Source organism: Argentina silus (assembly GCF_951799395.1).
Source record: "Argentina silus genome assembly, chromosome: 12".
NCBI lineage: Eukaryota > Metazoa > Chordata > Actinopteri > Argentiniformes > Argentinidae > Argentina > Argentina silus.
Genome location: NC_139666.1, coordinates 8,451,870 through 8,467,973, shown reverse-complemented (window position 1 = coordinate 8,467,973; position 16,104 = coordinate 8,451,870). Strand labels below are relative to the sequence as shown.

At 42.5% G+C, this 16,104-nt stretch overlaps 1 protein-coding gene across 1 annotated transcript; it reads left to right on the top strand.

The window, feature by feature from the left end:
- The first annotated feature begins 10,734 nt into the window (after positions 1–10,734).
- LOC310813365 (E3 ubiquitin-protein ligase TRIM21-like) lies at positions 10,735–14,109 on the top strand. Its single transcript, XM_083682323.1, has 2 exons — positions 10,735–10,801; positions 11,600–14,109. Exon 2 carries the CDS (start codon positions 11,602–11,604, stop codon positions 13,249–13,251), a length of 1,650 nt encoding a protein of 549 aa, XP_083538449.1. The 5' UTR covers positions 10,735–10,801; positions 11,600–11,601; the 3' UTR covers positions 13,252–14,109.
- The last annotated feature ends 1,995 nt before the right edge of the window (positions 14,110–16,104 follow it).

The window sequence follows — 16,104 nt, the reverse complement described above, 5'->3', positions numbered from 1 at the left end:
TGGCCTGTTTGGTAATGGGTTTTATTACAGCACATATGGGGCCGTAGGAATATAAATTGAGTGAGTCAAGACTGTGTGTGTGTGTGTGTGTGTGTGTGTGTGTGTGTGTGTGTGTGTGTGTGTGTGTGTGTGTGTGTGTGTGTGTGTGTGTGTGTGTGTGGTGTGTGTGTGTGTGTGTGTGTGTCTAACACTGTGCACTGAGCCGGGACATACTGGTTTCAGTAATGACTTTCTAATGAAGGACACAGTCTATACAATATGGTGCTCAATTTATCTGCTCACCCACTGAAAAAATTAACATTTCTTAATGCTGCAGTTTCACTTTCAACGATTAAAGCAAATCGGTTGGAAATGCCAACTCCTCTCACATGGTATCTGATCAATCTCTATTGGAGCCATTTTCTAGTGATAACATTTGGCCTTAGAGCTGTGACAAGCCTCAGTAAATCCTCAGCGAATACATTTGCATTTAGATGTGACTTTTTAGAATAAAGGCCATTACAATGCAGTCCTCTGATGGCCCAATGCTATTCTCTGCAATAGGTTAGCTGCACCAGCCATGGTATTGCCTCTCAGAAAAGATGGTCCCTTTGAAAGGTCTCCTGAGAGAATAGATTGGAGGATGAAAAGGTCCAATCCCATTCCTGTCTTTCATTGATATAACTTCTGATTGGATCCTACCACCAGTCTTACCCCGGTGTCTTCCCCAGCCACTCTCACACAACGTATCAGTGATTTCCCCACGGGTGAGGGCCAGCTGCTCTCCTTAGCAAATGCTGAGTTGACTAAATGGTACTGTTAAAATGGTGCTAGTTATAACATCATTAGCCATGTGAGTCTAAGGGGTCGGTTTCTCTCCAGCACGGTAGCTTTTCAAAAAAAGCTCAATCGTAGCATTTCGTACCCTTGCTCTCTCATCGTTTGCAACGCTGCAGTATGCTGTATTTGGTCACACTCAGGGTTCCAAATGTCATTCTTAGGCAGTTCACATCTAACAGCTGTGTTTCACCGTGGGCAGAAATAGTATTGGCCTGGAGTGTGTGGAGGCTTGGTTAACTACAAATATGCCATCTCTGTGTGTGTGTGGCTTGGCAGTAGTGCAGTAGGCTACAGATGACTTCATCGGTTTGGTCAGGGTTATGAGGTTACACGGGCACTGACTCTCCCATAACCTCACCCATAACCCGCTTACCACTTGTCTAAAATAACTGATCTGTTGGCTCTAGTACAACTCATAAACCAGCCCCCGGAGTCCTCCGGATGATCAAGATTCCACAGCAGTGGCAGGATCCACTGATTCAGTTTGTCATTGTTTGTTCTTGTTGTGCTGCTGTGTTTTGCTTGAGGTTGTTTTCGTGTGTGTTGACTGTGGTGTGTCAGGGAGGGGAAGGTGTGGCCATTCCTCCCTCAGGACTGTGCAGTGTGTTTGGTATTTGGCATTCAAAGTGTGGAAGTTGAAGAAGAAGAAGCCAAACATTTGCCCTAAGATTGCCATAAACTCCATAACCCAGCCCCTCCTGTCCTATTAATGGCATCTGGATGCCTGCTGTATGGAAAACAATGATCCTAGCAACCCAACAGTACTTTGTGTGTTTACAGCAAGGATAAGTCACTCACTTCTAATTGAAGAATAACAGTTACTGTATGTGCATATGGACAAGCATTATCAAGCACTATGTAACTACCTATCTTCCGCTGTAGATTGAAGACCCATCTCTTCAGGCTACATCTTAACTGTCCCTCTTAAAGACCCCTTCATCCCCACTACCCCCCTGTACAAGTTTCTCTCTTGTAAAAAAAAACAAAAAAACACTGATGGATGACTGATGGATAGATAATTCACTTACTTAAACAAATGTATTTGCTGTAAGTCGCTTTGGATAAAAGCGTCTGCTAAATGCCATAAATGTAAATGTAATGTAAATGTTAAGCCAAGACTGAGAAGGCATAAAAAGAGTTACCGTACATCGTCATTCATAAACAACACATGAAAAACATACACAGGCCAGGACACGTTAGACCCTGCCTACTGACAGCTCATGAACACGTGTATTAATATACCATCTCATATTCAAACATCTAACAACTAGCTAGCTCCTCTTATTTCTGCCCCACATTCTGTGTAAATATAGCAGGGCTGGCACCACAGAGAAATCCTAGATATGTGATGTGCCCTTGGTAATGCAGCCTCCCCAGAGCTCCCCAGAGCTCCCCAGCTGATGAGGATTATCTCTTTAATATGAGGCCATGACAGAGATCAATATCTTGTGATGGGAATACTGTAATATCACTGGCTGGGTACTGCAGGGTGGATGATACCAATGTCGGGTGGATGACGTATGCCTTTAAGAAAACAAAGTGGTTTGTTTGACTGTTTAGACTATTTTCCTAGTCTCCCTACTGTATCTCATCTTTGAATCTCACTCTGAACTGATTAGACTGCATGGTGGAGGATGCACATATTCAGTGGATGACGTATGCCTTCAGAGAATGGTGATTTATATGGCTGTTTATAGCATTTTTTGTCCCACCGCTGTATCTCTCCTCTGATGCTTCCAAACGCAGATCTTGAGTTAGGATTCCACCCCATGAACCCTACAAACTGACAGTGTTTTAAAAGGGGTTTTGGGTGGAGTTTTGGTTATCCAAATACTGTATTCAGTGGATGATGTATGTACAGTATGCCTTTAAGAAAAATATCCAAGATTTATACGAGATATTATTAATTATACAACTTTCTGATGCTTTGTCTGAATTGACTGATCTGACCTCAAGTTACAGTTTCTTCATGGCTCCTTTGGCCACACAAGGTGATGAGAGGGGGACTTGAAACAGGTTTAACGACCCATAAAAGCCAGAGAATGAGACATGTTTGCTGTTTAAATGGTTCTTATCACAGCATGGGCCGCCATTACCACCATTGTGCATGTGAACAACTACAGAGAAAAAAATGTGCTTGCGGGGAACTTTCACATTTTGAAATGCTGAAAACTGCAATGTTTGAGTGGGAATCAAAGGCAGCTCACTTCCAGCCACTAATCATTTCCTTGTGCTTTGGCAACGCGGCTGAATTCCACCTCAACATTAAGCCTGACTGCCACAGCACTGCACAGACATGACATAGTAACACCCGGCCAAGACAAGAATACACTGTAGCCCCTCTAGGGATAGATGGCCATTTCAAAGGTTTACTGTTATTCAGACCAACACAATTCCTCCAAAATCGACATACATATCATAAATACAATAACATAACATATTACATATCTATCGCAATGCATTTTTACAGATACGTGAGGACAAAACAAGGCCCCAGAGCATAAAGTATTGACATACTTTCTGATAGTTGTTAATGCACCACACTAGCAGTGAGGCCAACCTGGGATTTGCGTCCTGGGAATTGTTCTCAAAACACTGGGAACCAAACTCAGCGTTACACCCATGGTCACCTTCCCTCCTGTCCAATCCAAATGTTATGCTTCACGCAGACACAGGAAACAGACCTAGGTGGAGTTCAAATATTTGTAGAAGATTTAGCCGTCATGTTGGGACACGTCTTTGTTTTCTTGCCCAGTGGCGACTGACTGACCCCTGTGTCAGCTTATCAGCTGTCTTCTCTCTATGACATTATACCAGAAGCTGATCCTTGACCGAAAGCACCCAACGTGTCTGGGCTTGTTATGATTGAAAACTTTCTCAATGGTGGGAAATTGTGGTGGTTGGGCTTGGGTTGATGACAGAGAAGGAGGATGTCAATCTGAAATGTCAAGCTTTAGCAAAAAAACTATATATTAGAAACCCACATCCAGACTGTCAAACTTCCTAGAGATTAACCAGCTGCATTACATTAATTTGTATTTGTGGTGTAACAAATACTTGCTAACATTTACACAGTATATTTAATGAGTACTGTACTTTATTGAACTTCATGTTAACCATGGTCTGGATTTCCTCTGATAGGCAATTAATGTCAAAGCATGACATTAGGACGGTTTGGTATTTGAATAATTGGGGTCATTGAAGAATCTTATATTAGACCTCACACAGAGCTGCTATGAATGGAATGTTGCTTTGAATTCAGCTTTAACACTCTTTATAATACTACAAGGTCACTCATTCTGGTTTTTATGCATTGCATCTCCACAAGAATTCAATGCTCCTTTAACTTTTCTCATACAGTATGACACAGATAAACTGTGAAGAAAGGTTGTCTTCAAATACAACCTTTCTTACATCACATAACACAGAAGTCGAAGGACACACACTGTATTGTTTTTGTCTGGGAGGCTTTAATTTGCTCTAGCAGATATTGAAGCCTACAGCTCAGTAACACAAGCTTTGTCATCTCCCTCCCCGGAGTGGGTGTCAGGTTTTTATAGTGTAATACCAAACCAGATATCTCCCGTAAAGCCGACATGGGCTTGGATGCAGTCTGTTCTCTATTTGTTTGTTTTGTTATGTGTCTCTTCACTGGTGCCAGTTTTGGATCCTTTGATATTTAGTTTTCTTAAAACTATAGAGGATTCTCATATTTCAGTGCACCAAAATATTGGCTTTATAGTCACTTTTGAGAAGTTTTTTAGTTGACAACACCCATCTGGCAGAAAAGACCTAGTGAGTCAGAAGTCCCCTCTACAAAGGGTGTTTTATTTACTTGGAATGCTGCATAACATCAATGTCAACGTGTGTGCTCTTCCATTCACCACGTCTTCAAAAACATACCATATACAGTGTATTTCTATGCATCTGATCCTGCAATATACAGTATCTCATTAATATCCAAATACTGCAGTCTCAGAGCATTTGGCGATATATTAAAAATGCATTTCAACGCTATGATCAATGAAAATGCACATGTATTTATTTATTCTGGGTGCTGGAACGTGAGTGCAAAATTCTCAACTTCCTCTTTGGTTTGAGGTTTGTCCTTATCAGCAGTTCTCATGTTTGATCATGGTGTTGGAATGTGCGGCATAATTTTTTTATTCATTTGGATACACACAGTGACCTCTTAAAAACTATAGGAACTTTCAATATGTCTATAAGTTGTACTGCATCAAATTGCCCTCATGCCTGTGTAGTTACACTGTAATTACTTTATTAAAAACGTTGTATCAATGTGTTGTTACAGAGTAATACCTTTGTAATTACATAGTGTAATGTGTAAAACTTCAAAATACGTCAATATGCTGTGCATATTAAAGTTGACATTTAGACGGGATGAGATTTATTTAATGACACCACAGTCGTGGTGGTGTATTTATAGATCACACGTGTTGAGCACTGTGCCAGTGTGTGTGTGCCACTGGGTCCAGTCAGTGCAACTCTGGAAATAACTTCCCTTTATTCCAGGATCAACTGAGATTAATCCATCTCCCCCTGCAGCAGCTGTCTTATCTACAGATGGAAGACCAGCATCAGTGTGAACACTGCATTCTAAAAAGAAACCACCACAAAAACACCACAATCTGGAACAAACTTTATTATCATCCAACATCCATCCACATGTCCACGTAAAAGATGTAAAATATACACAACATATCAAACTGAAGTTTATGGCGAGATGAGACTTCCGCTGACTATGAAGGCTGTGCATCTGCTAAGCAAATAAATGTCTGTTCTGCATTCTGTCAGACAGAACCCTCTGTCTTGTTGGTGCTGAGTTCTGGAAAATGAGTTTGTTCTGAGCTCTGGGGAGACCTGAGGTATGTCCTGTTTCAGGAAGAGACACCCTTCTCCTCCTCTTCCCTCTCTTCTCTTCCTTTTCCTTGGTACAGGCGGAGAGTTTGAGTCAGGCTCAAAAAGGAGGGAAGAAGCAGGAAGATGAAAACCCTGGTTTAACGTGCTCCAGAGACCATAGCAACCAGATAATGTTTTAATGAGAGAGGCCTCCTCTCCATACATGCTAATCACATTTTCTAGCTATTCTACACTATAACATAACTCATTATTTATAATATTTATCATTATTAAAAGCGTCAAGTGTTCATTAATGTTCTACTTGAAATATGAGCTCTTGTTGTCAAGGTAATGAGCTGTCTGCTAATTTATGGCATTCCCCTTTTCCTCACATCCCAGGTTTTCACACAGAAAAGCTTTTGTCTTAATTGTATAATTTAATTAATTTGATAACACGTCAATATGAATGATCATTTGTTGGTTTAAAACTGAGCAGTTTCAAATATTACAAAATTGGATTTGGTCTGCTATCAAGTCTACTCAGCTGGAAAAGATGACAAAAAAAATGTTGCTATGAATAGTGTATTTACAGTGTGGTACACCATCAACCATTCTGAAATGACAAATTCACTTCAGTAATCAGACCAGAGTGGCCCACGGAGCAGATCCTAAACAGCATTCTGAACAAAATGGCTGCCAAAACGAAAGTCAAAGAGCTGTGCAAAGAGCATCTCACCAAACCTAAGGCTACGGAAAGCCACTGATGCCATGAACAACAGCGACCCCACTCCATTAGTGACAACCATCATGGCGTTGTTGTTGTTGTTGTTGTTGTTGTTGTCAGTGAGAGCCCCTGTAGCTATGCTACGTGTCCATTCAATTGTATAGTGCCACTGATTGAATTGCATATTCTTCCGCTCTCTTTGAGCTCTCCGGGGATGAGAGACGTTTGATGGCTCCCTGAGAAAGAGGAGATATAGAGGAGGCCTGGTAAATGGGGATGCACTGGCAGAATTCCACAGAGTGCATTAGTTCACCATCACCATTGGCCCACAATGGAGGAGCTGACAAAATGCCATCAGGAAATAAAAGAGCAGGGGCACTCTGAAAACACATCCGTGACAACCCATGAACAGCCCATGAAATGTTTGCTATGCACAAGAATAATCCAAATAGCCCATGTCAGTAGATGATGTGTAAGGAAATGTAACTGAAAGGAACCTTGAAATGATCATCAACATAAACCCATTGTGACATCTTATTTTCATGTAAATACTGTTCACGGAGGATGTTGAATCCATCACACGTCTCCACTGTTTTACTCTATTTTACATACACCGCAGTTTGAAACGGCCTTGATGTGTTCAACATATCAAGGTATTTCCTTTGTTTTAGTCATTTTTTTCTGAACCGTTTATCATTACAATGTAGGGCAGAATGTCTTGCCCAGACATGACTAATGTGATTGCTTGTAGGGTGAAGCCTGTTTGGTTGGTCTCACATTATCCAGTGGTGTCTACTGTTGACACTGTGGGAGGAGCACATGATAGGTTAAACATGTCTACACTGAAAACACAACCAGATGTTCCACCACACAATGACATGGAAAGCAACAGAACCCCCGTTGCATTGCATCACATGTGGACAACATTCCAAGCTCTTCTCAGAACCGTATTGTAAAGTCTGCATAGATATCTATTTTAATAGAGCGGTCCCCTCATTGATCTCAATGTAAAATAGCCTATTTTCGTCAACCTTCAATGTATTTTCGCTGTGATTGCATTTCTTTGTGTTTCAATAAACGTTCTAGTGTGCCTGCGTTAGTAAAACATGTCGTACCGGTCATTACCGATTTGTTGTCCCCTCAACGGGGCGTGGCCCATATGGTTCTGGATCTTCTTAGATTATGTTAATTGAATGTGATGGAATCCCAGTTGTTGGCTCGATATGCATCCTGTAGCTCCAGCATGACCCTTTCCAGGGATGCGGGGTCAGAAGGTGAATGCTTTTCAATACAAAAGAGTTAATGGTGATTGATTACCTCTGTAAATTGTCCCTCCATATCTCTTGAGGGAAAATTTCTCCCAACAAATCCATATAGAGACAATGACCATTATGGACATATGCAGTTAATTCTATCTCTGAATCAATTCAAGTGTGTAGCCAGGAGTTAAGAAATGGATCAGTTTACCTACCACAATGTCTAACAGCTGTACAACTGCTTTTATTTTTCACCAATGTCTGCAGTAAAGCCATATAATCGCTGATAGAAGAAGATCAACATGGTGTTAATCAAATGCAAAATCCCCTACACAAAGTAATCTGTTTTATTGCAGATGAAAAACGATGTGCCACAGATTATTTCCTAATCTTTTATGCCTCACTTCGATTTATTACAATAAATCGTTCCTTTATTGTAATTGAATACCAACTAAAGGCTTTCCGGTCCCTAAACATCAGGGTGGCTTTTTCTAATATCCCAAAAGGTCACAGATAATGGCACCCAAACAGTGGAGTAGTGCATTACAGTCTTATAAAGAAGCATCACAAACAGACTGGCCCTATTAATCACACCGGACAAATGGACAATTTACAATGTACAGCCGAGCTGTAATTGCTTATTAAAACACAGATAGCCTGTGTGAAACACAATTATTCCTCTGTGTGCTAGTGGTACTGCAGCAGGGGAGGATGGGACAGGAGATATGGAGCGATGTCAGTCGAATCACCCCTGCAATTCAGCATAATGTGTTTACTGCACCATGGTCACACACACACACACACACACACACACCTCTCCCATCCCTGCCCCCCCTAGGCGTCTAATCCCTATAATAGTATCTTTTCCCCCACAATCCCAGCCCAGCTCTAGTGTGTGGGGGGGGGGGGGGGGGTCTGGACACTGTTTGTCCCAACAATAAATCTAAATAAATTACAGTCTGCAAGGAGGACTCACAGTAGGAGTGTATTTTTAAAAAAAACTCGTCGAGAGACGGATGAAAGAAAGAGATAAAGCCTGCTAGGGAACTGTCACTGGGCAATTACGGGCAGATGAGGGGCATTTTTCACTTGGGGGAAGGGATTTGTTGAATTGCAACACACTGGGAGGGTTGGATTTCTCCCTGTTACCTTATGGTCTCATGATGCAAAGACTTACAATACAGTGGGTTGGTGAAGGGTGTGGTGTGGGCTCTGGAATGAGCATGATTACCACAGTGATCTGGCCCTGTTTGTGGTGGGTTTGTAGGGAGGATTATGTGCAGTCACATTAACAGACACAGCAGGGGAACGTCAGACCCTGTGGGCTTCCCATGGTTTATTTTCCCGGATTAAATTTCCATTTCTATTGTGGACCGCAAGGAACAAGAGCTCCCCCTCTCACGAAAAAGAAAAACATTCTCCTCTGGGCAGCATTGGGCTTAACCGGCAGAATGTGTTCGCTTTGAAATGTGCTTTTTGAGGCCTGGCTTGTGGTTGGTTTAGGCACACATCCACTTGCTAAACATCGCAGATGAGCCATACTTCATGATTATCATCACTAATAGAAAATAGACTTGCGATGACCACTATAGGGCCTAGTTTGCACCGTCCACTTCAGGGTGCCAGGAGAAGTGTTGGCATGGCCCCCAACTGGAGGCGCACCAGAGAGGGGGCGAGGCAGGGGACCAGATGGGCCCAGAGATAGACAGAGCCTGGAGGACCTCAGAGCACAGGGCAGCCTGAGGGCCCAACATATGGAGAGAGGAGAGGAGAGGAGAGGAGAGGAGAGGAGAGGAGAGGAGAGGAGAGGAGAGGAGAGGAGAGGAGAGGAGAGGAGAGGAGAGCAGAGCAGAGCAGAGGAGAGGAGACCACTAGAAGAGAGCAGAAGAGAGCAGAGGAGAGGAGAGGATAGGAGACAGAGCCAAGTTACACAGAGCATGGAGGAGATGAGGACAGAGGTGGAGATGGCTGGGGATACTAGACTTCCTGTTCCTTCCTTGGAGACACATTCTAAACAGTGTATCAGAGAGTGTATCACAGAATAACTAAATAATAAATAATCTTCCAGCAGTGTGTTAATACAACTGCACACAGCCAGGACACACACACAGCCAAGACACACACCCAGGACACGCAGCCAGGGCACACACCTAGTGCGATGGGAGCAGACTCAGAGCAGTGGGAGAGGATGACCTCATTGCCACTATGAGAACACCGAGGGAGAGGCGGTGATCCAACAGGAAGTGATATTTGGCTCTGGCGGTGACGGAGTCTCCTCCATGGTCCACACCCCTGCACAGCCACAGGGATGTGAACCTTGCCCCCACTGGGCCTGGACAGGAAGTGTGGGTCAACAAAGGAAATTAAGATCAGTGGACAACCTTTGGTACAATGAAGGTCACTCAGGGGTCATTGGCTAACTAGCCCATGAGTAAAATACTGTATTGTCGTTGTCATGGTTCAAGGTGGCCTACTTGTGTGTGGGTGTCCAAGGGCCGGGCCTGTTTTTGTAATACTGTTCCCAAAACATTGAGCGTGATATGACTGTCATAGTAATTCAATCTAAAGATAATAAGGCATGTCCATAAAACTAACATCACAGTGCAAGTGTCAGAATTTATTTCCCAGAGGAATATTTTACATGGACATCAATTAGTCGTCTGTCTTTCTGTCTGTCTGTCTGTCTGTCTGTCTGTCTGTCTGTCTGTCTGTCTGTCTGTCTGTCTGTCTGTCAGAACCTGTAATAACATCAATGATATTCACTGTGGAAACAGTCACACACAGACACCTCTCCATTTACAGAAAATTCATCTGATTCTCTGTCTTTCATGTTAGAACGTTGCCATTAATCCAGTCACTACAAATATTGTAGTCAGGAGGAGCGCGAGCTCAAAGGGTTAACTTGGTTTCAGGAAGAGCAGTCAGAGTGCATTGGGTGGGGAGGAGCAATTTAACGTCACTTTGCAGAAGAGAAAATAAAGTGGGTGGACAAATAGCACATTGTTTACGAGAGCAGACATTCTCCAGCTCTTCAAAAATCTCTCGACACAACAACAGTCTCCTATTTCTATGAGCGTCCTTGATCCCACAGATTGATATTACAGAGACAAAATCCACTGTACACTCTCACAGATAAACGCAGGTGAGTAAAGAGGTTTATATGGACAAGATAAATGCTGTAACACTATGTTCAACTCCTTTGATAGTAGTTTTCTGGTTGTTATTCAGTATGGTTAAACCATCTGTCAACATTGATTTTGATTATAACACTCACCAAAAACGTTATTAGGACCACCTGTACACCTTCTCATTAAGGAGGTGGTATAATGGTGCGGAGAATGTTTTCTTGGCACACTTTGGGCCTGTTAATACCAATCAATCATCGCTTGAATGCCACAGCCTATTTGAGTATTGTTGCTGACCATGTGCATCCCTTCATGGTCACAATTTACCCATCTTCTAATGGCTACTTCCAGCTGATAATGCACCATGTCACAAAGCAAAAGTCGTCTCAAACTGGTTTCATGAACATGACAATGAGCAAAAGTGTTCAGTGTTCTTCAGTGGCCTTCCCAGTCACCGGATCTGAATCCAATAGAACACCTTTGGGATGTGGTAGAATTCACAGCTTGAAAGTGCACCTGAAAATCTGCAGGAATTGTGTGATGCAATCATGTCATCATGGACCAGAATCTCAAAGGAATGTTTCCAACATCTTGTGGAATCAATGCCACGAAGAATTGAGGCTGATTTGAGAGCAAAGGGAGGCCCTACCCAGTATTAGTATAGTGTTCCTAATAAAGTGCTCAGTGAGTGTATGTAACAACATGTTAATAAAATGTTACTACTACAGCAATTACAATGTTACTACACAGGTATAGTGGCAACTTAATGTAAAGTGTTACCAGTGTTTAACATTTTTCTATTGGTTTCTGTTCAGACATGGCCACCTCCAGCTGTCTCCTGTCTGAAGAGCAGTTCCTGTGCCCTATCTGTCTGGATGCGTTCAGTGATCCTGTAACGCTAACATGTGGACACAACTTCTGCTTGGCATGTATCAGACAGTACTGGGATAGCAATAACCTATGTCAGTGTCCAATGTGTAAAGAGAAATTCAGCAAGAGACCTGAACTTCGCATCAACACTTTCATTTCTGATATGACTGCTCAATTCAGGAAGTCAGTTCAAGTGAAAGCTACCAGCAGCCCTGACCGATGCCCTGCCAGAAGTAAAGAGGTGGCCTGTGACATCTGCACTGGAACCAAGCTCATGGCCCTGAAGTCATGCCTGATGTGTCTGACCTCTTACTGTGAGACTCACCTGGAGCCTCATCAGAGAGTTTCAGCCTTTAAGAGACACAAGCTGATCAACCCAGTGGAGAACCTGGAAGACAGGATGTGTAAGAAGCACGGGAGACTATATGAGCTGTTCTGTAGGACTGACCAGGCCTGTGTTTGTGTCTTGTGCAGTCAAACAGACCACAAGACCCATGACACTGTCCCTATAGAGGAAGTGTATGGAGAAAAGATGGCGAAACTGGGGATGATGATGACCGATATACAGCGTATGATGCATACACGAGTCCAGAAGGTTGAGGAGATCAAACAATCAGTAGAGGTCACAAAGAAAAACGCAGAGACAGCGATTTCAGCCAGTGTGCAGGTCTTCACTGCTCTGATGCGCTCCATTGAAAGAAGCCAGGCTGAGCTCATTGAGGTGATTGAAGTGAGGCAGAAAGCAGAAGAGAGGAGGGCTGAGGGGCTCATTAAAGAGCTGGAGCAGGAGATCACTGAGCTGAAGAAGAGAAGCACTGAGCTGGGGCAACTGTCAAACACTGAGGACCATCTCCACCTTCTCCAGATCTTCTGTTCCCTGTGCACCCCTTCACAAAAGGACTGGTCTGGGATCAGTGTTAACAGTGATCTGTGTGTGGAGACTCTGATGAGAGCTGTGTCTAAGCTGGAGGAAACACTGAATAAAGAGATGGAGAAGCTGCCGGAAGTCAAGCTGAAGAGGGTGCAGCAGTATGCAGTGGATGTGACCCTGGACCCTGACACTGCAAACCCTTATCTTATATTGTCTGAGGATAGGAAACAGGTGAAAACTGGGGACTTAGAACAGAATCTTCCTGAGAATCCAAAGAGGTTTGACAATTACTTCGAAGTCTTAGCAAAGGAGGGGTTCACATCAGGGAGATTTTACTATGAGGTACAGGTGAAGGGGAAGACTGACTGGGCTTTAGGGGTGGCCAGGGAGTCCGTCAACAGAAAGGAGGATATTACATTGGCCCCAGAGAATGGATTCTGGACTGTGATGTTGAGGGATGAAAATGATTATGAGGCTGAGGAAAACATCTCTGTCCCTCTCTCCCTGAAACAGAAGGTCCAGAAGGTGGGTGTGTTTGTGGATTATGAGGGGGGTCAGGTATCCTTTTATGATGTGGAAGCGAGGTCTCATATTTACTCTTTCAATGGCTACACCTTCACTGAGAAACTCTACCCATACTTCTTGCCTCAATCAAATGGTAGTGAAAACTCTGCCCCTCTGATCATATGTCCTGTCAATCACATAAACAAGACAATTGACTTTTAAAGGCCCGTTCTATATTTTTGCTAACAGCCAGCTGAAGATAAGGGCCAAGATTGGAAAACGTATGTATGCAAGGAATGAAATTCTATATCCACAAGAATACTTTTAGGACACCATTTGAACCTAAAGTTGTTTGCAAAAACTCCATGGACAATAAAAATGTTATCAATGTATGCTATATTATGATTAGGTTAAATTAAGATAGTTGTAATTAACTAATTAAGGCATGTTAAGTAATTCTTCAAGTTGTATTGTGTGCATCATCATGGTTGATAATGTCAATATATGTTTGGGTTTGGATTTACATAAGATGTTTATTTCCCTCTTTAATTGAGGGTCACCTAATGTGGTATGACTGTCACATTTAAAGATGACAAAAGGCATGTCCATAAAACTAATATCAATGTGAGCGTGTCACAATCTATTTCCCATGGGAATGTTTAACATGGAGACCAATTAGAGACAGATCCACTATTCAGGTCCATTTCTCAGACATCCATCACATAGAGGGTAATTACTGAGCAAACACACACATCTCACCAGGTCTCAAGGTGAATAATGAGCCAGCGTTAATGAGCAATGAGACAGAGACAACAAGACACACACCCACACACACACGCGCACACACACGCACGCACACACACACACACACACACACACACACACACACACACACACACACACACACACACACACACACACACACACACACACACACATTCAACAGCAGCAGGAATTTACGGTCCTATTGGTTCATGTATAGGCAAGGGAAATGGGGCGATGCTTCTCACAACATGCATGAGTGAAGACAATGAATGTGACAGACATGTATGAAAAGATGCACCACTGAAGTTCCTATGAAGTGTGACACAAAATTAATAAATGTAACGCAGTAGTATCTCATCTTTTTGTTTTTGTTTTTGTTTTATTTCTGTTTATAGATTGAATAGTAGTGAGTGTGTGTGTGTGTGTGTGTGTGTGTGTGTGCGTGTGTGTGTGTGTGCGTGTGTGTGTGTGTGTGTGTGTGCGTGTGTGTGTGTGTGCGTGTGTGTGTGTGTGTGTGTGTGTGTGTGTGTGTGTGTGTGTGTGTGTAGGGTGGGGTGGGGGTGGGTGGGGGAGTTACTGTATATTCATTGTACTGTATATTCCCATGCAGTTATAAACCATAGGTGTAAGAGATGAAGGGTTTAAGTCCACCGTCACAATTCAACCATATTATAATGCACAATTAAGTTGACGTTACAGCATTTCAATGTTTAATTTCAATATCAATAAGAGCCCGAGCATGTCTTTTTCTCTCTCTTCCATCCTCCCTCCCTCATCCCTCCATCCTCCCATCATCCCATCCCTACCTCCCATCCCCAGAGAAATCAGCCCAATTTGTTGGCTTAATTACTTTCTGCATCGTTTTGAAGGTCAACAACTAAATCTGATTCAGGCATCCTTTTATAATGGGTTCATTAAGTCAGGAATTAAACCCTGGCCCAGACTATTGATTCAGTAATCCCAGCGAATCCCTGCAGCCGCACAGACAATAGAGCTCACATTATGGGCTTTAGTCTTAACTGATGCATGCTAAACGTGCTGATGTTATCAGTCATTTTAGTTATTGTAATTACCACAGAGCCCCCTTATGATATCTCATCACGGCCTAACCTTATCTGTTTGCACAGGTGTGTATTATATCATGTGTATTAAAAAACAAACACGTTCTGAGAATACGTTTTTAAGAGTTATATAATCATCATGTGGGAAAATACTCTTGGCAACACGTTGTAGACCTGCAATGTATTCTAATTGCAGAGTGGAGCAATATGATATCCCTATACTACTACTACTGTACAATGACTACATACTACTACTGTAGTATGCACATGTACAAGCATCGTCTCAGGGAGATACAGTATATAGTATATGATGTCATCTCCTCTCAGTCCCAGACTATCAGTGAGTCACTCAACAGGTCGATCACAACCAGAGCTCCATGTTTTTAATTAGTCAAATCTAAATATAACCCAAAACCCATACTTCCTGTGTTAAGACTGCTAGTGATATTATGTTGGCTCAAGGCTTTAGCAGATTTTCCACACCTGGTCTTTCCCAAGACATTTGAGGAGTCTATACACCTGTCATTCATTTACTACATTCCATACCACATGAGATATGAATAGATTGAATTGCACATGTGCGGTGGAGACTAATTTCAGCCACATGTGTAGGCATGATCAAATCATTATAGGGGGATGCTATATTGAACTTTAGATAACACAATTATGTCATTATTCGGACACCTCTGGTGAACTAAAAGTGAAACATTGTGACCCTCTGGAAAAGACAGACCTTGATTCTAGTCTCCTGGTATCAAATTACATGTATCACATAGATGAAATATATCAGATATACATCCGGAGATTCATTACCAGGGAAATGTGAGTCTAATATATGTAGTCTAATATAGTTCAAATATGTGATACTGTGTGTGTTACCTCCAGCATTAGGAGCTTAGAGAGGGTCGTTCCCAACGGCTAGAGGCTGTATTACGAATGGAAATAGAATTCTTGTTCTATATGAATACAGGGAGAAGCAGATTCTCAACGGTAGAAACATAATATATTATCTCTGTGGTTACACCCATACACAAGAAGAGCACCTCATTGTTCTCAGGGTAGAGTATAACATGGAGCGCCAATGCCCCAGGCAAGGAGTCTGGAGCGAGACTGCTCCAACAGTAACTTAGTTCCACACCCCACCATCTATAACTCTTTACTCTAAAACACATCTGAGGGAGTTAAGAGCCACAACAATGGACTGGAGGGGCAATTTGGCTTTGTGAGTCTGTGAGGAAGAGGTAGTAAA